This window comes from Theobroma cacao, chromosome 7 (genome assembly GCF_053813885.1).
Source record: "Theobroma cacao isolate CCN51 chromosome 7, ASM5381388v1, whole genome shotgun sequence".
In the NCBI taxonomy this organism is placed as follows: Eukaryota; Viridiplantae; Streptophyta; class Magnoliopsida; order Malvales; family Malvaceae; genus Theobroma; species Theobroma cacao.
The window spans coordinates 11,887,162-11,913,004 of record NC_142645.1 but is presented as its reverse complement, the minus strand read 5'-3'; the positions used below and the strand labels follow the sequence as shown (position 1 = coordinate 11,913,004).

General features: G+C 33.7%; 2 protein-coding genes and 2 long non-coding RNA genes across 7 annotated transcripts; all 4 read left to right on the top strand.

The window, feature by feature from the left end:
• The first annotated feature begins 1,207 nt into the window (after nucleotides 1–1,207).
• LOC148761676 (receptor-like protein 7) lies at nucleotides 1,208–6,275 on the top strand. 4 transcript variants are annotated; one of them, XM_088808430.1, is made up of 2 exons: nucleotides 1,208–4,394; nucleotides 6,210–6,275. In XM_088808430.1, exon 1 carries the CDS (start codon nucleotides 1,215–1,217, stop codon nucleotides 4,371–4,373), a length of 3,159 nt encoding a protein of 1,052 aa, XP_088664556.1. In that variant the 5' UTR covers nucleotides 1,208–1,214; the 3' UTR covers nucleotides 4,374–4,394; nucleotides 6,210–6,275. The 4 variants fall into 4 exon arrangements, with proteins under 4 accessions (XP_088664556.1, XP_088664555.1, XP_088664554.1 ...); XM_088808429.1 differs by lacking the exon at nucleotides 6,210–6,275 and adding an exon at nucleotides 5,955–6,072; XM_088808428.1 differs by lacking the exon at nucleotides 6,210–6,275 and adding an exon at nucleotides 5,946–6,072.
• A 129-nt stretch (nucleotides 6,276–6,404) lies between these two features.
• Nucleotides 6,405–7,516, top strand: LOC148761675 (kinesin-like protein KIN-14Q). Its single transcript, XM_088808433.1, has 3 exons — nucleotides 6,405–6,532; nucleotides 7,001–7,068; nucleotides 7,165–7,516. The coding sequence occupies exons 1-3, from the start codon at nucleotides 6,481–6,483 to the stop codon at nucleotides 7,399–7,401; spliced, it is 357 nt and encodes a 118-aa protein (XP_088664559.1). The 5' UTR covers nucleotides 6,405–6,480; the 3' UTR covers nucleotides 7,402–7,516.
• A 698-nt stretch (nucleotides 7,517–8,214) lies between these two features.
• LOC148761674 (uncharacterized) lies at nucleotides 8,215–8,789 on the top strand. Its single transcript, XR_016027530.1, has 2 exons — nucleotides 8,215–8,329; nucleotides 8,509–8,789. It is a non-coding gene; the product is annotated as an uncharacterized LOC148761674 (long non-coding RNA).
• A 5,860-nt stretch (nucleotides 8,790–14,649) lies between these two features.
• LOC148761673 (uncharacterized) lies at nucleotides 14,650–16,726 on the top strand. Its single transcript, XR_016027531.1, has 3 exons — nucleotides 14,650–14,844; nucleotides 15,496–15,575; nucleotides 16,442–16,726. It is a non-coding gene; the product is annotated as an uncharacterized LOC148761673 (long non-coding RNA).
• Nucleotides 16,727–25,843: the final 9,117 nt, after the last annotated feature.

The window sequence follows — 25,843 nt, the reverse complement described above, 5'->3', positions numbered from 1 at the left end:
AGTGATCAAGTTGGTGTTACAAAGTAAGAGACATTGACTTAGTTTATAAAATTTTATAAAATATATATAATCATAAGAAAATATATATAAATAAAAAAATGGTGTTTTTGCTTTTCTTATTAATGAGATTGTAAATTATATATCTAAATTAATTTAATCCTTTAAATTTAGAAAAAAATCAAATGTATAGTTGCAAAAAAATTTTCTTCCATCCTAATAGTAGGTGTGAGAATACACAATCTTGTGGATAGCAATGGCATTAGTCAAGCCTTGGTATCATGATCACGGGCATTAATTATTCTTGTTTCTTAAACCTTATATGTTGGAAGAGCCACTAACTTAAATTGGTAGGCAATGGAGGGTCGAAAATAATTACAAAGAGAAAGCACGATGCCCCCCTTGGACACGTTTGAAGCGAAAAGAGCAACGTTATTCCCAAGTCAACGATAGAAGCAGAACGTTTTTCACTGGACAATTAATCATAGCCGTTGAACGAAGAATACCCTTTTAGCCACTTTACTTATTTATTTTCTTTCTTTTTTAAGGAAAAGACACTAGGAAAGATGGCGGGAGGTGTATTCTCATTTCTCTGAACAAGTCTTCTATTCAGAGGCAAAATGTGATCCTTGCTCGAGACTTTTGAGGTCAACAAGTCTTCTATTCTATGCCATAACAAGTCTTGGAGTAATTGATGTTCAACCCCAGATTTGAAATTAAAATAGAATACTACAGTTTCAAATAAATTCTATTCTAAGACTGATTGGTATACTAAAATTTCATTCATTATCAATTAATTATATCACTACCAATAACAGAGGAAGGAGAGAGTAGTGATTAGAAGACTATTAATTTTTATTTCTTCTATTTTTTTAATTTCATAATTTTAGGGATTTGGGTGGACAATGTAAATCCCTTGTTAGTTTTAATGCTTTTCTTTTTAAATAAATAATTTCAATGCCAAAAGTGTCCTCTGCATTATTTTTCACTGCCCCACATATATAGAATAAAAGCAATACACGAGATTCATAAAGTAACAATGACAACATAAAGCTTTTCATCTTTGGCAATGGATGGACCCCTCTGTTTATGTCTTGCTCAACAACCATTTTGGCATCCTTATTGCATTGCAAGACTCTGGTTTGACTTGGCAACCTATAAGTATACTACATGCTTCTGTTCTCATAACTATAATCAGAAAGATGGAGTGCTTACTAATGTTCTATCAGCTTCTCTGCCTACTATTCTTTTGCTTGAGTTCTCAGCCTACTCTTTCATCCTCTTCATTTACCCCTTCAGCAACTCCCCTATGCTCTCACAACGAGGCTTCAGCTTTGATGAAATTTAAAAGCTCCTTTTCCATCGACGAAACTGCTTCTAGGGAATGCGAAGATACTAGCACCCCATTTTATCCTAAGACTGATTCATGGAAGGAAGGGACTGATTGCTGCTCATGGGATGGAGTCACTTGCGACAATATAACAAGCCATGTGATTGGCCTTGACCTCAGTTGCAGTTGGTTATATGGTGTCATTCCTTCCAATAGCAGTCTTTTCCATCTTCCACGCCTGCAGAACCTTAACCTCGCACATAACGATTTTAACGATTCCAATATCTCATCTGAGTTTGCTCAGTTTACAAGTCTAAAGCAACTCAACCTCACGGAGTCAGGCTTCGCAGGACAAATTCCACTCCAAATCTCCCACTTGTCAAAGTTGGTTTCACTTGATCTCTCTCGGAATTATTATCGAACACTTGATGAACGTACTTTGGGAGGACTTGTTCAGAACCTAACAGAGGTGAGACAACTGTTTCTTGATGGAATCAACATGTCTTCTATTAATCCCATTGTCTTGATGAATATATCCTCTTCTTTAAGCTCTCTTAGTCTTGAAGGTTGTGGTTTGCAAGGAAAATTCCCAGAAAACATTTTTCACCTGCCAAACCTCAAGTTGCTCAATTTACGATACAATCATGATCTCAATATCTATCTTCCAAACTTCAACCAGAGCAACCATCTTGAGCTATTATATCTAGGTCATACGAATCTCTCTGGAGCATTGCCTAATTCCATTGGCAATTTAGTTTCATTGAGACATTTGGATCTAAGTTTTATGAATCTCTCTGGAGCATTGCTTAATTCCATTGGCAATTTAGTTTCTTTGGAATATTTGGATCTAAGTTTTACGAATCTTTCTGGAGCATGGCGTAATCCCATCGGCAATCTACTATCTTTGAAGTATTTGTCTTTATCAGGGGCTCCTCTATGTCCAAGTTCACTTAACTTAATTCGTAACCTAGTTTCCTTGGAGGAATTGCATCTCAAAGCATGTAACATTTCGAGAATAATGTTGAGATCATTGGGGAATTATTTTAGTGGACAAATTCCATCCTCACTCACAAACCTATCTCAACTTAAATTGTTGGACATCTCTCACAATCAACTAGAAGGTTCCATTCCAAATGAGGTAACTGCTTTTCCTAATCTAATCCATCTAGACTTATCTTTTAATTTTCTCAATGGTACACTTCCTTCATGGTTGTATACCACTTCCTCATTAAAGTCCATAAATCTCCAACATAACCAGCTCAGTGGTTATATCAAGCAATTTCAACACATATCACTAGAAGAGATATTTTTACAGAATAATAAACTCCAAGGTTTGGATCCATCTTCAATGTCTCAACTTGTGAACCTTACTTCGCTTGATTTATCATCAAATAATCTTAGTGGAATTGAAGAATCTGACCTGTTTTCGAAAGTCCAAAATCCCCAATACCTTGATCTTTCAAATAACAATCTATACTTCAACTCTAATCATGCCAGTGCTGATTATACATTGCCTAATCTTCAATCTTTGGATATGTCATCTTGCAATGTCAATCAATTCCCCCAATTTTTAAGAGGCTCAAAAGCTTTGGAGTGGTTAGACCTTTCCAATAATAGAATTTACGGCAAGATTCCCAAATGGATGTGGGATGTTGGGAAAGACTCTTTGTTTTACTTAAATCTATCTCACAACTCTATGACAGAATTAGAGCAACTTCCATGGAAGAATATTCGAATTCTTGATTTAAGTTCGAATTTGATTCAAGGAGATCCTCCAATTCCACCTTTGACAACATCTACTTTTTTGATCTCAAATAACAATTTGAATGGAGAGATGTCTGATCTCATATGCAATGTGAGTTATCTTGAAATTTTAGACATGTCTCACAACCATTTGAGTGGAATTATTCCGCAATGCTTTGGAAAATTAAGCAAAAGCCTTCGTATGTTGAATCTGGGGACGAACAAACTTCATGGAACCATTCCTGCAACATTTGCAAAGGGATGTCAATTGGAGAATCTTAATTTGAATGCTAATCAATTGGAAGGGCCTTTGACACGATCCATCCTTAATTGTAGAAGTCTACAAGTACTAGATCTTGGCAACAATAAGATCAATGCTACATTCCCTCATTGGCTAGGAAATCTTCAAGAGCTAAAAGTTCTTGTAATGAAATCAAATCAAATGCACGGTTCCATAAATGGCAAAAAGCGTACGCATTATTTTCGTAAGTTGCAAATTTTGGATCTCTCCAACAACAGTTTTACAGGACAGTTGCCAACTGGGTACATAGAAAATTTCAAGGCTATGATGAATGTCGAAGAAAATAGAAATGTCATGCCGTATATCGGGCGTTCTGATGATACAATGGGTAACTTTTACAGTTATTCTGTTCATTTGATTGAAAAAGGGCTAGTGGTTGAATTAATGAAAATATTTGCCACATTAACAATCATTGATCTATCAAATAACAAGTTTGAAGGAGAGATTCCAAGAGTTATTGGAAACCTTAGTTCAGTCATTGGGCTTAACCTTTCTCATAATTACCTTATTGGTCATATTCCACCATCATTTGGAAATTTGATCAATCTTGAATGGTTAGACTTATCCTCAAACAAGCTGGATGGAAAGATTCCTGAGGAATTGCTGAATCTGACAATGCTTTCTTCCCTAAACCTTTCCACGAATGAACTTGTTGGGCACATACCTGAAGGCAAACAATTCAACACGTTTGAGAACAGTTCCTATGAAGGGAATGATGGATTATGCGGTTTTCCACTCTCTAGAGATTGCAGCAGTAATGAAGCACAACAGCCACCACCTTCAAATTTACAAGAAGAAGATGGCTCAAAATCTGAAATTAGATTTGGATGGAAAGTTGTGCTAATTGGATACATGTCCGGATTTATGTTTGGAGTGGGTATGGGATATGCTGTTTTTCGAACCGGTAAACCCAAATGGATTGTGAGCTTGGTTGAAGCCAAACATCATCGAAGGCCAAAAAAGTCAAACAGGAATGCTTGCACTAGTCGGACAAGGAGTTAGTAATCATCAATGAGACTGCAGGTATGTTAATTGTTGTTCATCAAATGCGCTTTTTATTTAGCTGTTGCTAGTTTCTTTTGGTTAAGGAAAAACAAAGGTTAGTAACAATATATGTGTTAACTTTGGCCTATATATATTATTTCAAGACAAATATATACGACAGCTTCAAAGTTTTTACTAATTAATCTGGTCTTTGCATGTTCATTAATTAAATACTTAATCCATGTTAATTATTATAATACTTAGTCCTATATTTTTTACTATGATTTGTATTATCCTTTTCATTGCAATTATTTTGCAACCTTTGTGGGGAATTGATGAATACGATCAAAATACAGGTTTTGTTGAAATTAATGAAGAAGAAGATGAAGAAATCACAAAAGCTGCTGGAATTATTGATAACCCCACAATATGTGTGCTTTTCTTTTCTTTTTTCTTTTTTTTTTTTTTACAAAGCATGGTGTGCAATTTTCAAGAATAAAAGATGTTTTTCTTTTCGTTTGGTCAAAAACAACAGATGTTTAGGGTGGCTGTAATCTTCTTCTTTCAGTCTTTAGATTAGTTAGCTGCAATATAAATCACTTCTCAATAAATTAAATTTATTTTAAACCTAAGGATCTTGTACTTTATATTAAAAATCTTAATAAATTATTTCAAAAAATATTATATTAAAGGTTTCTAAGAAATAAAGTTAAGTGTGGACTAAGCCAAGTCATTAAAATAATATTTTCTAATTTTAGGGTCAAGTATTGAAAACTCATTAAAACTTACATTTATTGAATTTAAATGAAATTAACGTGAATTAAGCCAACGTAAGTGTGTTTGTTTATCCATTTTCTATTGATTAATATTATTTGCTTTTAATAAATGAGGTTTTATCTTAACAAAAAAAGAAAGTCTTGAAATCTTTACGTCTCAAGTTCAAGTCTTATTGTATGCTGATTTATTTATTAATTTATTATATGAATGTAATATGTGATACATATGAAAATAATTTTAATTGAGATTAAAATTTTTACTTATAATTGTAATTATTTCATAAGAAAATCTTACTTAGCTTTACTAAAGACAGTTTAAAGATGTTAAGTTATAAAATATTAAAGATGCTAAGTCGACATTGAGTATATTATAAAAAATTATAACATATTTGATAATAGAAATTCTAAGAAGTCAATGAAAATAATTATAAATTATTTAGATAATAAAATAATTGTAACAAATATATTTTAATTAATGATAATGTAGTATAAGTAAGAAATAATATATTAAGAATGGAGGGAGGGCGTTGTGGGTTACTGGTTGCAGATACAAAAATTGATGAGAAAGAAGAAAGGAAGCCCCGGCACGTGAGAAAGGCATGAGGCCTAAGTCCGCTGCCTAAATTCGAATTTGAAAACATCCAACGGTAACGCAAACTTCAAACTCCTTCTCTCTTTCTCTTACCTTAATCCAGAAATCAAACGCCCGAATCCAATAAAGCTTTCATTTCTCTTTTCTCTTTATTCTCAAAACTCTTTGATTACTTGTCATTTCAAATCACAGAGTTGCTCTCTTTTGTTTGGCCATTACCAGAAAGTGCAGACTATCTACACAAGGAGCATGAACACCTTCCTGTTATAAGCATCAATGCAGGGTGCATAAATGGAGCAGTGGAATTAGATGGTGTCGTTTATTCGGAAGATGATTGTTATGTGGGTGGTGATGTTTTAAGGACTGATACCATGGTTGGAAATGGAGTGGGAAATTCATTGTACAACACAACACAATTTGGTGACTTCTCATACGAGTTTTCATCATTGGAGCCTGGTTTTTACAACATTGATCTGCATTTTGCAGAAATAGTTTTCACTAGCGGTCCACCTGGAATTAGAGTATTTGATGTATTTATACAACAAGAGAAGGTGAGAAATCCGGATTTTATGCTTCTGATCTACATTACACTAAATGATTAGTATTGTTTTTTGATCAAGTTTGATTGAACGTATTGTAGGTTGTGTCCGGCCTAGACAAATATGGCCGGGTAGGTGCAAACAAGCCTCTGGTTATATCTAACATTAAAACTTTTGTTGATAGCGGTGGAGGCTTACTCATTAGATTTGAAGGATTAATGAGGAGTCCAATTGTATGTGGTATTACTGTAAGGAAAGATTCTCCTGCAAGTAAGTTTGTAGCTTGGATACTTATCTTTGTTCTCTCTGCTTATTCATATTGTCTAGAACTTCAAATGTAGGCATACTTATTTAAGGTTCTACGGGACAAACCTCATATTAAAAGCCATAAGTGTTTGCGACATTCTTGATAGAAAATAGTTCCCTGCATCTTATAGCTCTACAGTTAAGTCTCTCCATCAAATATGCACAATCCTCAATTAAGTGACCGAAAATTCCAGTAAATTGCTTCTTATTAATCCAACCCGTAACTACCTGGCTGTCCAGATAAACATCCGCAAGAGTAATTTGTTCATTATCACAATACCTTAATGCCCACACCAGAGCTCGCAACTCAGCTTCCTCCACACTTGCACAATTTGTGCAAACCATTTATTTATTGTTTTTCAGAAAAAATGGTTGCCCTCGGCTTGAAGTCAAGAAGAACTCAAACTTTTACTGAACAAATTTGTGCAACAGGTTTTAAAGAAGCTGAATCACAGGAAGACATGGGAGTGGCTGAATTGAGAGATCATGAGTCACTAAGGGTAATAAAACTCTCTAACTTTTTCGAGGTTTGAAAGGAACAGCTGAAAATAGGAAGTAAAGAAAATCTGAGATCATTTAAAATTGATTGCTTTCAGGATATGAGTGACTGTGGGGTGGAAGTAAAATACGAAAAGCTGCAAAGAGATTATGAGCGCCAAAGTAAGGAATTAACAGAGATGAGAGCCTTTGAAGGGCTTAAGAGGGAGAACCAACTTAAGAGTAAAGAGTGTCAAGAAGCGTGCAAATCTTTACAGGAGCTTCAAAATGAGCTTATGGGCAAATCAATGCATGTTGGAACAAATGAACTTAAGAGTAAGGAATTAACTGCCTAACACTTGCTTGCATATGGAACAAATGCTGTTATATCCATTTGTAGCCTTTGCAATTGAGGGACAAGTGAAAGAGAAGAGCAGATGGTTCTCATCATTGAGGGACCTGACCAGAAAATTGAAGGTATAAAATTGGAACTGAATGATGCATCTATAATTAATACAAAGCTAGAACTTTAATTTCAATATTCTAAGTTCCAATTTGCAGACAATGAAAATGGAACACATCAAGCTATCAGAGGAGGTATCCATGTATAATAATTGCTTCAAGGATATCAATGAAATTGGCTCTTCAATTCTGTCCAGAAGTAAGTTAGCATTTAGTCTGCACAGTTAATCATACTTTATAGTTTTTAATCACCTCATGAATCCATTTTCTTTAGCCTCTTTTATAATCCTATTATCATATTTCCAAAAGTAAACCAGCAAGCAGATTTGCATGAAGATCTCAAGATTAAATTTCTCAGAGGGGCCAAAGAAAGGAAAGAACTCTACAACATGGTTCTAGAATTGTTAGCCACATTCAATATTCCATATTAAAATCTGAAATAGGTTGAAAATTTTGAAACTTAAAATTTTCATTTCTTGCAGGAAACATAAGAGTCTTTTGCCGGTGTAGGCCTCTAAATTCTGAAGAAATAGCAGCAGGAGCTTCAATGGCTGTTGATTTTGAATCCACGACAGATGGTGAACTCACTGTACTATCAAATGGTGCTCCTAGAAACCCTTTAAGTTTGATGCTGTTTTTGGCCCTCAAAAGACCAAGGTAATGCCATTTCTAGTAGGCTCACTGCAAAATATTTCTAATGCCATTTCTAATGCAAAATTAGTAAGAACATAGAAATCAGTAGTGTCTCATAGGTTTTAAACTTAACTGTACTTTAATCATGCAGGAATTCAAAGCTTACACACTTGCTTCAAGACTCTCTAGGTACATTTTTATCTTTATACGCCCTAACAAGGAAATTATTCTGACATAAATGACAAAAACAAGTCAAGTTTAAATTTCCTTTATTTTTTACTTTCATGGTCAAACTTCTGTTATTTCTTTCATAGGATTTCCACAGAGATAGAAGTAAAAAGCCTGATAATTAGGTTTATATTTGTTAGGGGGAGATTCAAAGACACTCATGTTTGTACAAAGCAGTCGTCAGGAGAATGACCTTGGTGAGACCCTATGCTCTCTGAACTTTGCAAATAGCGTGAGAGAGATAGAGTTGGGTCCGGCAAAGAAGCAAATGGACTGCTCAGAACTTCTGGGATGCAAACAGATGGTACAACCAGCAACTTATTGGCAACATTTCTTAAGCCTAATTTATCATTTTGATGTTACCAATGACAATTCTTGTCTGGACGTAAAAGGTGGAGAAATCAAAGTCTCAGTTGAATCATTGAACACTATATCATTAACCTTGAAAGAATCACCCAATTCATTATATAGTTTTTAATGCCTTTAATTAACCCTGTAGAACACTATATCATTGTTAATACAAAGGCAGGGAAAGTGTGATTGAGAAAGGGCTTGGCCCATACCACAGTACGGCACCACCTGAATATAAATAAAACTACTTTATCATTGTTAAGACCTTGCAAAACTATGTAGAGATTCGGAAGGAACATATATTTAGACGTTAACCTCTGCCTTGGTCTCACCTTCACCCTTGACTTTAAAATCATTGTTCCTTACAAGTTTCATTAAGATTAAGCAAATAGTAAATAATAAACGTATCAACCAAACGAAATCTAAATAAATTCTAAATTCAGGTCCAGTCTTTCCATCCAAATAAGAGCTTTCGATCTCAAATTTAAAAAGGCTCCATAATTTTATAATAATTATAATATAATTAATTATATTAAAAATGTATAAAATTAAGATAATTAATAAAACATTTACTTCTTCCATAGTTAATAAATATTTATTTTCTCTCACTTTCACATTCTTATTAATTTGCAATTATTTTATCTCATTTTTCATCAAAATATGTAAATGCTAAAGATAATTAATAAAATGACATATTTTTTCACTTCTCTAATTATAGGCTTAATAAATCTCAATATTTTATCACTTCTCAATTCCTAAATGTTATTATTTCTCAACTATTTCTCCTATTTAAAAGGACTTTTTAACTTTTTGCAAAAAATATAAAAAAGATGGATTTACATCTGCTATGATTTCTTCTAAAGAAATTACATTGAAAATGAACCTAGAACCGTAATTTCATAATACATGTATCATTCATAGAAAAAGAACAATTTGATGATAATGTTGATAATGAAATAACAAGTTCTCTTGAAGAATCATTTAGAATTGATTACTTCTTATATATATTAGATCAAACAATTGTTTCATTTTAAAATAAATTTGATCAATTTAAGGTATTTTGGATTTTCTAGTTAACAGTAAAATGTTGAATTCATTAGACGATAATAGTTTGAAAGAATATTACCTTAATCTTGAATTAGTCTTACTTTTTTTAGAAAAAAAAAAAGGCATGGATTTCATTTCAGTATAAACTGTACAATTCAAAACAGGCTAAAGGTTCAACTGCCTGTGCAAGAGAGACCAGAACAAAAATAGGGGTTCAGCAAAACCCCCCTTCCAGAAGTCTACCAGAGAGCAGAGGAACCTGTACAGAAAGCAGGATCCAAAATCAAAAGAAATACGATTTGCTAACTACCTAGCTCACAGAACTAGCAAAGTAAACATAGTTCCCTGTACATAAATATTTCCAACAATTCCAAACAATTAATTCACCGATATGCAGCCAAGAAAAAAGCTCCAATCTTCCATAAGGGACGCACCAGACTTTCAGGCAAGTTATCAAGAGCGAGCACACCATTTGGGAATGTAGCAGAACCATTTTCCACAGCAGACAACATCATCAAAAGAAGGAAACAAGGCAAATTAAAGCAGCCAACAAATGCAAAGCCGCTCAGCAGGAAACATGGGAAAGAAAAACCATAGGAGTGTCAGAGTCATCAAATAAAATTACTCCACTTCCTGTGCCAATCGTCCCTTAGAAACCCAGAGAAGATTGGAAGGTCTGAGGATACTCACTTTGGTCAATCGACATACTTAATCATATAAGAAGACTCAATTTTTTTCCAAATGCATATATTAATTTCAGTAAGTCTAGTTTCAGAAAAAATAAGTTTTTTAAAATTAAAATTAATAAAATTTTATTTAAGATCAACAATGTCTCAAGAAAGATTAAATGGATTAACTATATTATCAATTGAAAAAGAAATTTAAGAAGAACTTGATTATAAAAATTTAATTAAAAATTTTGCATCTCAAAAAAGCTAGAACGATAAAAATTTTTTCTTAATTTCAATAAAAAAAGATCTCATTTGAATATTTCACTTTAAGCCTTAAAATTATTGAACTGTCCCTGTTTAAATCCAAAAGTATACTATGCTGTGAAAAGGTATAAAAATCAGAATTTTCTAATTAGACCAAAGCTAAATTGGCGGCAACCTAAATGTTTGGTACTCAACTTTTTCACGTTAATATGTATGTCAGATAATTGAAGTGTAGCAAGACGTATTGTAATTAATTTAGTACAGTTTTCTCAATCAACAAAATGACTTTAATGGCAATTTAGATAAGGTCAGAGACTAACTATTTGATATATATTCAACATTCATCCTTTAATACATGTCACATTTTTGGCATATACATAAACTTTGTTGGCATGTAAGGTTCAAAGGCTAATTGTTTGATATATATTCAACATTCACCATTAAGTACACGTCACATTTTCGACATATACATAGACTTTATTGGCATGTAAAGTCCAGAGGCTAGCTGTTTGATATATATTCAACATTCACCATTAAATATATGTCACATTTTCGACATATACATATAGTTTATTTGGCATGTAAGGTCTAGAGGCTAACTGCTTGATATATATATTCAACATTCACCCTTACATACACGTCACATTTTCAGCATATACATAGACTTTATTGGCATGTAAGGTCCAAAGACTAATTCTTTGATATATATATATATATATATATATTCAACATTTACCATTAAATACATGTTACATTTTTGGCATATACTTTATTGGCATGTATAGCACCCAGACATTCCTAAAGTCCTGATTAAGTGCATAGGTGGGGTTATTTTGTTGTTATTTTCATTTTATTGTAATTACAAAATCCAAAGTTAATTTACTTTGGTAATGAGTAATAAAATTGCATAATTTTCAAAAAATATTAATCTAGGATCTATTATAATAGGAATTGAAAATTAAAAAGTATACTTGATTTTTAATATATGATTTGATAGCAGAAGCAATATTAATCAAATTAATTATTGGGATTCAACCTAGTAGATCTTTCTCTTCCTTGATCAATTAAAATGGATGAAAAACCTTTACTCTATACAAGTATAGATTGATTGTCTAGATTTGTGAATCATACAAAAAAAATTACATAAAACAAAATCCTTTTGATATCTTTGGAATTTTCAGTTAACGTGTCATAACTCTTTTTTTATGTATAAAGTCATAAATATTAAAATTAGTTTCATAGTTAATGACAAATTTATAATTTTAAAATTTGAGATATAAAATTTAAAGAGACCAATACATACATGGACTATTGTTCTATACACAATTGATGGGCTTTGTAAACATTACAAGTGGAGTTAGACTACTATCACATGTCTAGTTAATTATTACATAACCTATAGGGACATGTAAAAACCTTTTAATCTCATCCCTAAAATTTAAAAATTCCACAACTAGTTTATATGACAATTCTTGTATATTGTATTATAATATTATATGTACAATTAAAAGTTATATTTAATAACAATTTAAGTTTGGCTCAGTAGTTGAAGAACATGGTTTGAATCCTTATTCTTGCAATTGTGCTTCTTTATTTTGTACCAAAAATAAATTGTTTCAAATGTTTTCCTCTTCTTTTTTTCCCTCTGCTTATTATCTTTCCCTCCCTTTCTAACAAAAAATAAAGTCTTTTTCTTTTTATTGCATGGTCAAGGGAAATTTTATGGGTCTCTAACCATATATCACTAACAGACATAATTATTGATCAACTTGTGGCTCAGAAATTCTTAACATTAATTCCAGTCCCAAAAGCAAGCTAAATTTGTTGCTGGAAGGTATAAGGCAGAGGTAAGTGGTTCAAGTGCTGCATTATAGGATGCCTTTCTAACTTTCTAACAACGTAGGAATACTCGAGCATTTTCCAATTACAAGTTAGAAAAGAAAAAGGGAAAAAAGACAAGTCCTCAATTGCTGATAAACAATCAAGGAATGCTCTGCTCATTCAACCCCAAGATTGTAGAAAAGATGGCGGAAGGTCTACTCTCAATTTCTCTGAACAGTCCTTTCTAACTTTTCCTCTTTCTTCTTTCAATTCAGATTTCTGAAAAGAAAATGTGATCCTTGCTCAAGACCTTTGAGGCCAACAAGTCTTCCATTCTATGCCGTAACAAGTCTTTGAGTAATTGAATCTTCAACACCCACTGCAACATTTTTTATCTTTTAGTGCAAAATTTTAGCTGCAATTATTTTAATACAACTAACTCCTTACATAACATTTAATATATTTTCATTTGGCTGCACTATTTAAAATGTAATCACTTGAACTAAATTAAAATAGATTTGTCTTAAAAGCAAATTAAAACAGATTTGTGAGTTTAAAAAACAAGAAGAAGCCCACAAACTAAAGAAAGCCCTTTTTGTCAAGATAACCTAAGCCCATTGTCAAAAATTAAAATAGATTTATTAAAAGTGCCTCCGTCTTTTTAACTTAGCAATATTTTTCTGAAAAATAGTTTACGGTTCAGCTCTCCCTTTCTCACTCTTGTAACTCTTTGCTCTTACTTCAACTTTTTTCTCCTACTTAACTTCTCACCAATTGTTTTCGATTTTATACTCAAATTTTTTCTGAGACAAGATTACATAAATTTATATATATTGGAAAATCCGAATCAAGTTCAGCCGAACCGGTTTTGGGGTGTTTACACAAAATTGAAAATTTTTAATATGATTAACTACAAGAAAGCTAATTTTTTTTTTGTTTCTTTATGCTTCATTTTTGTTGTTTGACAAAATGTATAGTTAAGGTTAAGGATGAATATAGTTGGGGTTTTGCTTATATATGATGTACTATCAGTGCGTAAATTCTACTACTGTTAATGAATTATATGTGAGGACATGTAACATTCAAACATGTCCCCTATGAAAGCAACTATTGTGCTTATCAATTTGCGAAACAAGGAATGAGACGCAGCACTTTATTCATTGCTTGGCTTTGATTCTGGTTATGCAAATAGAAAGAACTTGCTGTTATGATTGTTGTCTGTTGGCTCTTTGTTTTGATTTTGGTCATGATTCTATTATGATGGGGTGTTATTTGGGTTTTTGTTTCAATGTAATTAAATTGGTTACATGAGCCTTTCCTGCTAGCTCGTTATCCAGTAGTTTTTATTTTACATTCTATTCATGAAAATGCATGAATGACTTAACAAAAAAAAATTGCTTTGATGATCAATATTTGCTGTAAATTTTGCAAAATTTGTATAATTTACTTTATAGGTTGTTGTAAAATTTGTAAAATTTGGACCTTTTTGTAGCATATTAGAATGTAAAATGTGTTGTTATTATATATTTGAAGTGCATATTTTAAATGTTGCCATAAATTTTTGGATTGTAGCTGTCAAACCCTGCTTTGTAAAATAATTATAATATCATTCACATGCTCGATAGAATGTTTATATATTTAGGAAGTTCGAGAAATCGTTAAAAGACGATATTACCCCTAATGGTATCATTAAGTCAATTAAGCCTCGAACTAGTTCAAATAGGAATTTTAAGGTGAAATTAAGAGTTTCACAGTTCAGGGATGACTCAAAATGGTAATTAGGAGTTCGAGGATCAATTCGGAGTCAAATTGAAATTTTCACTATTAGGGGTAAAATTGTAATTTTTCCATATGCGGACAAAATTTGAGATTTTGAGAGAATTTAGATCACATTTGACAAATTGGGGAATGATATGAGTATAAGGGATAAAAAATATGTCTATGGGCAATTTTTCAATTTTTGGGGCAAAAATGTAATTTTTGATTTTTACGGGGGCAAAAGTGTAAATATCAAAAATTACTTCACCAAGACTTTGGATAAGTTTGAGAATTTTATCTAAGTTATGGATATTTTAATGAATAATGTGTGGTGGAGATTTAAAGCTTGAAAGATAAGAATTTAAAAAATGGACCAATAATGTAGTGACATGTGGCAAGTTTAGATTATTATATTATTTAACTATAAAAATCAGCCCACACCACCATTTTCTCTTCATTATGGCCGGCCATAGCAAGAAAACAAAGGGGAAAAGAAAAACAAAAACCTAGGGGGAGAAATTCAAGGAAAAATTGGTGAAAATTCAAGGAAACAAGTGACCAAAGGTAAAATTTCTTGATTTTGACTTGTGCTTTACCTTTCCCATGCATTTCCCATCATTTTCCATGGTTGAATCATGTGATTTGAGGATGAATTCAATTTTAGAAAAATGGGTTAGGAGAGAGAAACTTGTTAGATTAATTTGATTTTAAGTTATGTTAGTGTTTTAAGTTAGTTTAGCATATTTAGGAACAAAACAACAAGAAAAGAATTTATTTTCCTCCATTACCATTATTGGCTGAATTTTCTAGGGGAATATTGGCTGATGATCTTGATGTTTATTTGAGGAATTATGATGAATAATGATGAATTATGAGTCTAGAAAAATAATGGAAATTTTTGGAGCAAAAATATGAATTTTTACCCATTAGGGGTATTTTCGTAATTTACTATCAGGACTGATAATTTGCACCACACCGAGGGACATTAAGTCAATTTGGGTGCAATTGAGGTATAGAAACTGAAAAAAATTAATTTGAGATTAAATTGGACGCGTTAGTAATTTAATCGGGTAATAGGCCGAATTAAGTCAGCACCGCATTTAAGCGGTAGTCGGATAAGTTGCATGTCATATCATGCATATATACTGAGCCTGAATTGATTTTATAATGGTCAAGCATTGATGTGGTGAATTATGTATTGTACATTGTGGATAGGTGGTGAGCAAATTACACTGGTAAAAGTACCAAAATTGTGCTTGAAGACTGGGATTAGGAGTACATCGACTCCTAGAACTGTGAGTGGACAATTTATCGTCTTAAATATCTAGAGTAATTATACTTGTTTGATGCTTTTATTGAATGGTGAATTTAAATTATAAAATATTATGTTTTCCAATTAAAATATTTTTTAATAAAAATGAGATTTATACTGGTTTTGAAATCAAATATTGTTTTGGGAAAATTGAGTATATGGAGACTGTGTTGAAATTTTTGATTTTATATGTTATTGAAATTGGGGCTTATGACACTATGGTAGCATGATGGCTAAATTTTTGGGGTTGGCATGAAATATATGAACAATTTTGGATTAGTCTCGGTAGACTGGATTACATTTTATTCGCCATATTATGCTACTGGAATTTTTATGGGTCTGGTGGTATATTAAACGGTCACTGCAGTGGTGGGGGTTTCCGTGGACTGCCTATGAGAGGGGCACGGTAACTCAATTATATACTTACCTCCGGGGGGAGATATTGGGTGAAGTATCTCCTGAGGTATGATTTGAGTGCACCTCACGTTCGGGCCACCACGTGAGAGTGAGACTCAGCCAACGCCAAGGAACGGCTGTGTGTCAGATGTGAAAACATGTTTATGGGTATGGGTCATTGAACAGTCTTGGCGGTCTCAGTGGGATACCTTGACGAAGGTACCCGCGAGAATGATATTGGCAGGGGCCAAGTTTAAAAAAATTCATAAGTCGGGGAAATTTTGATGAAAAGAAATTATTTGGTATAGATTGAAACGAATTTTGTGTTATGAACATTATTGAGATATAACGTTTTTATATTGTCTCCATCTACTCGGCTTTAGATGCTTTTGATAGTAATTGTTTACTCACTGGGATTATTTAATCTCACCCCTCTTCCTATTCATTTTTCAGGCTCAGGACAGTTTGTTGATAGTTGATTAAGACGAGAATTAATCTCGGAGTTGCATCATAGGAAGTAAGGGTTCGTAGCTCTACACCTTCTTGGTTAGTTGGGGGCCCACGTGTCACTGTAAACAAAATTTCATACTTTAATTATCTTTATTACTATATGAATAAATTTATTTTACTCTTACGCTACAAAAGTTATTTTAGGAAGACTTTGAAAATATTGTGTTTTAAGAAAATAGAATATTTTATTTAATATTTTTATTATATTCAAATAGCTATAATTTTACTTTAAACGAATGTTTTAGACTTCAAAATTTAATTTAAACCATGAAATATGTGTTTCCACTTACATATTACATTTTTTCGGATTTCGAAATTTCAAAAAAAAAAATGACGAAAATGCCCCAGTGAGCTAGAAAATAATATTTTTATTGTTTTGAGTTGGAAACAACTTATGATTTCTTGAAATGCGAGATTTAATAACTGTCGCTCACCGGGGAGATGCGGAAGTTGATGCTAAGCCTTACGGGGTTTCGATCGGCATTCGGGGTAATGAGTGCTTATCGGGACTTCGCGGCGGTTGTCACGGGCCCGATGGGAGTTCCGGGTCGTGACAGTAGCTATATATATATATATATATTTGAAAGTTGGATGCATTTCATAAAAAAAAGGGGAACAAAAGACTACCATCAAGGTAGATGCCCTAGACACCATCTTTCTTGGTGCCCACAAGCACCAAACAAACCTCTACAAAGGCTAGACTTCATTGCCGCCATATATTTATTGACGATCTTGATGATATCTCCTTTCCATATGTATAGAATCATTGACTTCCATTTTGTGCATAATTCGTGGCTAGACTATAGCATAAGTCCTAGCTAGATTGTAAGTCATTACCTTCATTAAGTGATATGGTCTTCATTACATATATTGTAATTAGCTATAATATTCTATATAAAAAGGTGCATCACCGACTATCAATACAAGGAATTTTAGAGAGGTATTCTGATTTTATATGGTATCAGAGCAAGTCTCTTTTAAATCTTATTTGCAGGCATGTCTAGAGGTACAGTAGATAAAACTAGTGGGGATTTGCTAACGGTTGCAAACACATCCCAAACCATTACAGCCGATACAAATTCACCATATCATCTGTATCCCTCTGATCACCCAAGTTTGATTTTCGTAACACATTCTCTTAGTGAGAATGGCGAAAATTAGGTCACCTAGAGGTGCAATTTTCTAAATGCATTACAGTCCAAGAACAAAGTAGGATTCGTGGACGGAAGCATAAAGAAATCAGATGTTAACTTTGGAGATTTTCAGCAGATTTCCAGCCATGGACGCGATGCAACGCAATAGTGTTGTCATGGTTGACGAATACACTAGCTAAAGAGATCCAAGGAAGCGCTGCCCATGCCGACACCATAAGTGAAGTTTGATCAGACTTGGAAGAATGCTTCACTTAAGAGATTGCTTCTAGAGTTTATGTGTTGAAACATGCCATTGCTCTCCTTCAGCAAGAGAAGACCTTGATTTCTTCATATTATGGAAAATTGAAAGACGTTTGGGATGAGTTACAATCCTTTAGCCCAATTCCTATGTACACTTGCGGTTGTACTTGTGGTGCAACCAAGAAGGTTCAGATCATGAGGGAAAAAGAAAAGCTATATGATTTTTTAATGGGTCTTGATGGCAGTTTCTCCACCGTTTGGTCACAGATACTAAGCATCGAACCACTACAATCCATTGGTCGAGCATACACCGTTGCTGCATAAGAGGAAAACAAAGGTTAGTCGTCACTGCTAGGACATCGATCGTTGAGGCAACAGCACTGATGGCAAAGAACATCGAAGGTGGACAGATGAGGGTTGCTAATCAGATCAGAGAAAGGACTCAGAAGACATGCGTTGGTGGGAACAGTGGAAACAGCGATGATGGGAATTTGAGTTGCACCCATTGCCACAAGACGACCCACATATGTGAACAATGTTATGCGCTAAATGGGTATCCTTCCTGGTGGCGCAAACCACAAAATCGAGTTGGAAATCAAGGACGGGGACAAGGAGCAAGTTACGGCAATGGTGCATCATCATCACACATAGGGACACACATGGGTAGATCTTTTGCAGCAAATGTCAAAACTAGATCTCCTTTAATTCTAAGCTTGTCAAGTACACAACAGCAACAGCTGATGGCTTTATTAGAGACACAAACCCAAAAGACTCCTTCGGCAAATATGGTGGCAACAAACTCCTAAATGATAATTTTTCTTGTAAGACTGCATTTACAGTACCTTGGGTCATCGATACAAGGGCCACCAATCATATCACTTATCAGATTGAGATACTATCCAATGTGGTAAAGAATCCTAACATACCTCTAATTGAGATTCTTAGTGGAGAGATAGTTGATGTGCGGGCCTTAAGGCAAGTGATCCTTGGCCAACGTTTGGTTCTGAATAATGTCCTTGGCATACTAAAGTTTTGTTATAATTTGATATCAATGACACAACTAACAAAGGACTTGAATTGTACACTGATATTTTGGCCTGATTTTTGTGTGATGCAGGACTTATGTTCGAGGAAACTGATTGGAGTGGGTAAAGCGAGAAGAGACTATTATTTCTTGGAATTCATGAGAGGGCGCATGGCACTGATGGCAAACAGGCAATGGAACGCAAGTTTATGGCATCGTCGATTGGGACATCTAGAAGCTCATCAATTCTCTGTGATTCCAAACTTATCTTGTTACTTTGATACTCAGAAACATTTATTTTGTGATACATGCTGCAAAGCGAAACAGACATGGTTACATTTTCCTACTCACACAAATAAAACTAATTGCATTTTTAAATTGATTCATTGTGATATTTGGGGTCCATATTGCACTCAATCTTATTCAGGAGCACATTATTTTCTCACAATTGTAGATGATTATAGTCGAGTCACTTGGGTTTATCTCATGAAATTCAAGTCTAAAATAAGAAATTATTTATTTCATTTTTTCCATTGGGTAAGGAATCAGTTTAATTTGGCAGTTAAGATTCTGCGAATTGACAATGGTCTCGAATTCAACCATGAGGAATTATTGGCTTATTACAATGAAAATGGGATGGAATGTCAATATAGTTGCACTGACACTCCACAACAAAATGGAGTGGTGGAACGTAAGCATCGACATATATTGGAGGTTGCTAGGGCGCTACGATTGCATGTTATTCTGCCCATTCGATCTTGACAGTGGCCTACTTAATTAATCAAATGCCTCTTTTTGTTTTACGCAACAAAACACCATATGAATTATTGATTGGAAAAGCTCCAACTTATGAGCACTTGAGGAGCTTTGGTTGTTTGTGTTACAAGCATGCAAACACTAGGCTTGGAGACAAATTTGCCCCACGATTTTGACCTGGCATGTTCGTTAGTTTTCCTAATGGTCAAAATGGATATCGTATCTTTGATCTCAAAGATAAGTACATTTATACTTCTCGGGATGTTACTTTCTATGAAAATTATTTCCCTTTTGTGGTAGAAGGAATTCAACAAAATATTGGCGATTTACCAGCAAATTCTCAATCTCTTTGGTATGAAAATTCTATAAGAGATACAATAAGTCTTAATGGACATACCTCCTAAATAGGCAACAATCATGAGTATATTCTATTGGATCACACAGAACAGCCTCACATTGGGCGTATGGACTCATGGGTCATAGATGAGTTAAGTCTTGATAATACATAGTTTACCAATGATCACGCAATTGTTCATGATGAAGTTTTGGGTCATAAATCTTCTTTGGGCCATGATCAGTTACATGGGACTCCTTCTACCACTCATGATGTTGCAGCCATTGAACCAATGGTACCTTTAATTACTCAATGCCTAAGAATTTCACCTTTCTTCCGACTAAACGCACTAGAAAATTTCAAGCACATTGGCAGATTGCAATTTTGTGCTTCCACTCTCTCGCTCCATTACAGCCCACTCCACCATCAGCTAACTCAACGATATTTCCTTTATCTAAGTATCTCACATATGCTCGATTTTTTTATACTCATAATGCCTTCCTAACGACCATCTCCATTACGGATGAGCTAAAAACCTTCTTTCAGGCAGTCAAGCATGATCACTGGAAGGACGCTATGGCCAAAGAAATTTTGACATTGGAGGAAAATAAAACGTGGGTACTCACCACTCTGCCAGAAGGTAAACATGCCATTGATTCAAAATGGGTTTATAAAGTCAAGTACAATCTGGATGGTAGTGTGGAGCATTATAAAGCACGACTAGTGGCAAGAGGTTTCACTCAGGTTGAAGGGATAGATTTTCATGAGACTTTCGCACCGGTTGGCAAGTTAGTTATTATTCGGTGTCTACTAGCTATCGCTGCTACTCGTAATTGGGAGTTACACTAATTAGATGTAAACAATGCATTCCTTCATGGTGACTTGGACGAAGAAGTCTACATGAAGATTTCGTAGGGTTTTGCACGTAAAGGGGAGCATCGTGTCCATCGATTATAGAAATCTCTTTATGGACTCCGTCAAGCATTGCGAAATTGGTATCAAAAATTTACTTTCTCTCACATTGCCATTGGTTACCAACAATCACGTGCTGATCATTCGTTGTTTACATCATGTCATGGTAAATCCCTTGTTGCTGTTTTGATTTATGTGGACGATGTCATCAGCACGAGCACGAATTCGACTCGAATCAGTTTCTTGAAACGACACTTGGATGATAAATTCCAAATCAAGGATCTTGGCAAATTAAAATATTTTCTTGGCATTGAGGTTGCGCGATCACCTACTGGCATTGCCTTATGTTAACGCAAGTATGTGTTAGATATTTTGGCAAAAAGTGGCATGATGGGTAGTAAACCTGTTGCATTTCCCATGGAGTAGCAACACCAATTAATTGCAGGATCTGGCCAGCCTTGTGAAGATCTAGGACAATATTGGCATCTTGTGGGCTAATTACTTTATCTTACCATTACACGACTTGATATTAGTTACACTATGCATATATTAAGTCAGTTTATACGTGATCCAAGATAGCCACAGTTAGAGGCTTCTTATCGAGTACTCCACTATTTGAAAAATGCACTGGGCTAGGGTATTTTTCTTCCATTTGACAATTCACTCACACTTCGCGCGTATTGCGATGCTGATTGGGCAGGATGCCCTCTCACCCAACAATCTACTTCTGGGTATATTGTGTTTCTTGGGTCTTCCTCTATTTCTTGGAAGGAAAAGAAACAAACAGTTATTTCTCGCTTTTCAGCAAAAGCAAAGTACAAAGCCATGGCTACAGTCACTAGTGAGATAATTTGGTTGATTCAACTTCTTCGTGACTTTGGTGTCATGTGTTCCACTCCTTTTTGTTATTTTGTGATAACCAAGCTGCAATCCATATCGCCTTAAATCTAGTTTTTCAAGAACGAAAGAAGCACATTAAAATAGACTGCCACTTCGTTTGGCATCACATTCAATCGAAGGTACTAATTCCTCATCACATTTTCACTACATACTAGTTGGCTGATATATTCGTAAAAGCTCTAGGACGGGATCATTTTCTTGAATTGGCTGCCAAGTTGGGCATCTCAAATTTTCATGCTCCAACTTGAGGGGGAGTATTGACGATCTTGATGATATCTTTTTTCCATATGTATAGAATCACTCCTTTTTATATGTACAGAATCATTGACTTCTATTTTGTGCATAATTCATGGCTAGACTATAGCATAATTCCTAGCTAGATTATAGGCCATTACCTTCATTGGGTGATATGGTCTTCATTACACAGATTGTAATTAGCTATATTATTCTATATGAAAAGGTGCATTATCGACCATCAATATAAGGAATTCTAGAGAGGTATTCTGATTTTATATATATTATATGGCTGCATATTAATTTTGCTACAAAATCTCATAAAAAAATGCAGTTAAACTTTTTTATACATTGGCAATGGTTACACTTTTTCTAAGTGCAGCCTTAACTTTAGGCAACAAATTTTTAACCTATGGCTGTGTATTTTTCTGCATCCACAAGTCTAAAATGTTGTAGTGGCCACAATTGAAATTAAAATAGAATGCTACAATTTCAACTAAATTTTATTCTTAGATTAATTGATAAACTAAAATTTCCTGCATTATCAATTACTAATTGCTCTACTAATAATTGAGGAAAGAGAGAATTGAATTGAGAGATATTTATTTCTTTTATCTTTTTTTTTTGAATTTGATAATTTTAAAGGTTTGGGTAAAAGATGTAAATGAAGGGCGGATCTAGAAATTTTTTTGAGCGGTGTCATAACTAAAATAATAATAATAATTAAAAATATATAAATATGCTAAAATTCATAAACTAGAAGTTTTAACATTAAAATAAAGAAAACATAATTTAGTATATTTATTTAATAGTTCAAAGTAAAAATGTCTAATATTACTATAATTAGCCATGACGATTTTTTATATTTTGAAAACGGTGCAAAATAGCATAAGTAGAAACACTATCAAATACATCCTTTTCAATATATATCACCAAGCAATCATTCACCCACTCATCACTCATTCGATTGCTAGTCTGTGCTTTATAATTATGAACTCAAACTATCAATTTAATCAAAAACTATTTAGATATTAAGTTTTTAAAAACTTAATTTAAGTTGAAAATTACTTACAATTAAAATCTAGATGAATTATTTTGAGAGAGTGAAAAATGCAATTAAGGACCAAAAAGATGAAGCGTTACTGCGGGTTGAAGAAACTTTAAGAAAAAGAGAGGGACAGAAAGAAGTTGAGAGAGATAGTAGACAAGAGAGGAAGAGAAAAACAAACGTATAAGTTTCTATATTTTTTTCTGCTTGAGAATTTAGTTGGTTCTCCTCTCTTTAAATAGGTTACAAACTATATTATATAAGGAAACTTTGTCTAACAATAGGGAGAGATTACAGGATTTATACACAAAATTGGTGCAACGTGTAACACCCGACCCTAAATTATCTGTGATATATCATTCACATGCTTTGGATAGCATGTTTGTTTATTGAATTGCCCCGAAAAACAAGTTAAATGACTGTATTACCCCTAATGGTACGGTTCAGTCAAATAAGTCTTGAACTAGTTTAAACAGAGAATCGATGATGAATTTGAGAAAACTAAAACCCATGGGTTGATTTAAAATGAGGATTCAGAGTTTGAGGTCCGATATGGAGTTAATCCAGACTTTAAGTATTATAGGGGCAAAATGGTAATTTGCCACCTGAAGATCAATACGAAAATTTTTAATCCTGTTTGATTAAGATTGATTATATTAAACTTATTAAAGTTTAATTTGAGGGTTTGGCAGTGAAAAAGTTTAATTCCGATGATTTCTGGAGTGTAGGGGTAAAATCATAATTTTTCCATCTATGGACAAAATTTGAGATTTTGAGAGAATTTAGATCAAATTTGACAAATTGGAGAATGGTATGAGTATAAGGGATGAAAAATATGTCTATGGGCAATTTTTCAGTTTTTGGGGCAAAAATGTAATTTTTGACTTTTACGGGGGCAAAAGTGTAAATTTCAAAAATTACTCCACCAAGACTTTGGATAAGTCTGAGAATTTTATCTAAGCTATGGATATGTGGGACAAGTGTATGGTGAAAATTTGAAAATAAATGGATGGCTAGAATTTAAGGAATTAATAAAACAAAAAAAATGAATAAAATAATATTATATTATTTTAGTCTTTAAAAATGTCAAAATTCCAGAATTCTCATCTTCTTCAGCTGTCCAAACCAGGAGAGAAAAAGGGGGAAAAGAAATAAGAACCCTAGCTGAAAAAAATTTGGGAAAAATCAAATCAAGCATTAAAAAGGTAAATTTCATTGATTTTCCTTGTGATTTTCACTACCCATGCATTTTTTTTCTCATTTCCATGCAAAATTAGAAAGTGGGTATGGACACCCATGCTGGCCAAACCTCCATGGATGAGTTTTGAGCTTGAGTTTTGGTTGATTTTAATTGAATTAAGTGATTTTAGTTAGGTTATATTAAAATATAGCAAAAATAAGCTAGAGAAATAATTTTCTCCCATTGAAACCCATTATGCTGAATTTTCTAGGAGAATATTGACTGCTGATCTTGATGTTTATTTAAGGAATTATGATGAATAATGATGAATTATGAGCCTAGAAAAATAATGGGAATTTTCAGAGCAAAAATATGAATTTTTACCCGCTAGTGGTATTTTCGTAATTTGCTATCGGGACTGATAATTTGCACCACACTGAGGAACATTAAGTCAATTTAGGTGCAGTTGAGGTATAGAAACTGAAAAAAATTAATTTGGAGTTTAAACGGACACGTATATCGATTTATCAGGTAAAAGATCGAAATAGGCTAACATCGCGTTTAGGCAAAATTTAGACATTTTGCACATCATATCATGCATTAGTAGTATAAATTAGTTTATTTTGGTTTAGTACCAAAGTAGTAAACCTCTTAATTGTACAATTTGTCAAGGTGGCGAATCCTCTGGCAAGGGCAAAGAAATCGCACTCGAGGAGTAATAGTTGGAGTACCCGAATTTAGTTTTCGGAAACTGTGAGTAAACTTATTATCGTCTTAATTATCTAGAGTAGTTTTATACAATCGTGTGATTTTATGAAAAATAGGTTTAAATGGTAAATTGCAATGTTTTAAGAGAAATTGTGATTTTATAAAATGATTTTATAAATTTTCTGGAAAATCGAATACTGATTTTGAAAATAGAGTAATTGGAGACTGCCTGCTTGTGTTGTAAATTTATGGTTTTAAATTGAATGGCTTATGACAATAAATGAGCATGAATGGCTAAACTGATTTTGGTGTTAGAATTATTTGTACTGTGTATTTAGCCTTGAGAGGCTAGGTTGCGATAAATTGCCATGTCAAGCAGAAAAAGATTTTATAAATCAGGTGGTAGATAAAAGATTAGCTACTGCAGTAGTGGGGGGTTCCGTGGGCCAGCCTATTAGAGGGGTACGGTAAACTCCTTTATATTCTCACCTCGGTCGTAGAGGCACGTAGGGTATCTCCTGAGGTGGGCTTTTTGAGTGCACTTCACGTGGACCACCGCGTGAGAGTGAGACTCAGCCAACGCCAAGGAATGGCTATGTTTCAAAATAAAAATATGATTTATGCGAAATATGAATTTTTAATAGCCTTAGCGGGCTCGGTTAGATACTCCTGGTCCAGGTGTCACCGAGTACAGGATTTGGCATGAGCCAAGTTTTGAGTAATTCACGAGCCATATTGATTATTTGGTTGAAATGAATATTCGTGATGTGAAAAATTTGCTGAAGTTAATTATTTTTTAATTGTCTCCATTTACTCGCCTTTAGATAGTTTAGATGGTGTCTGTTTACTCACTGG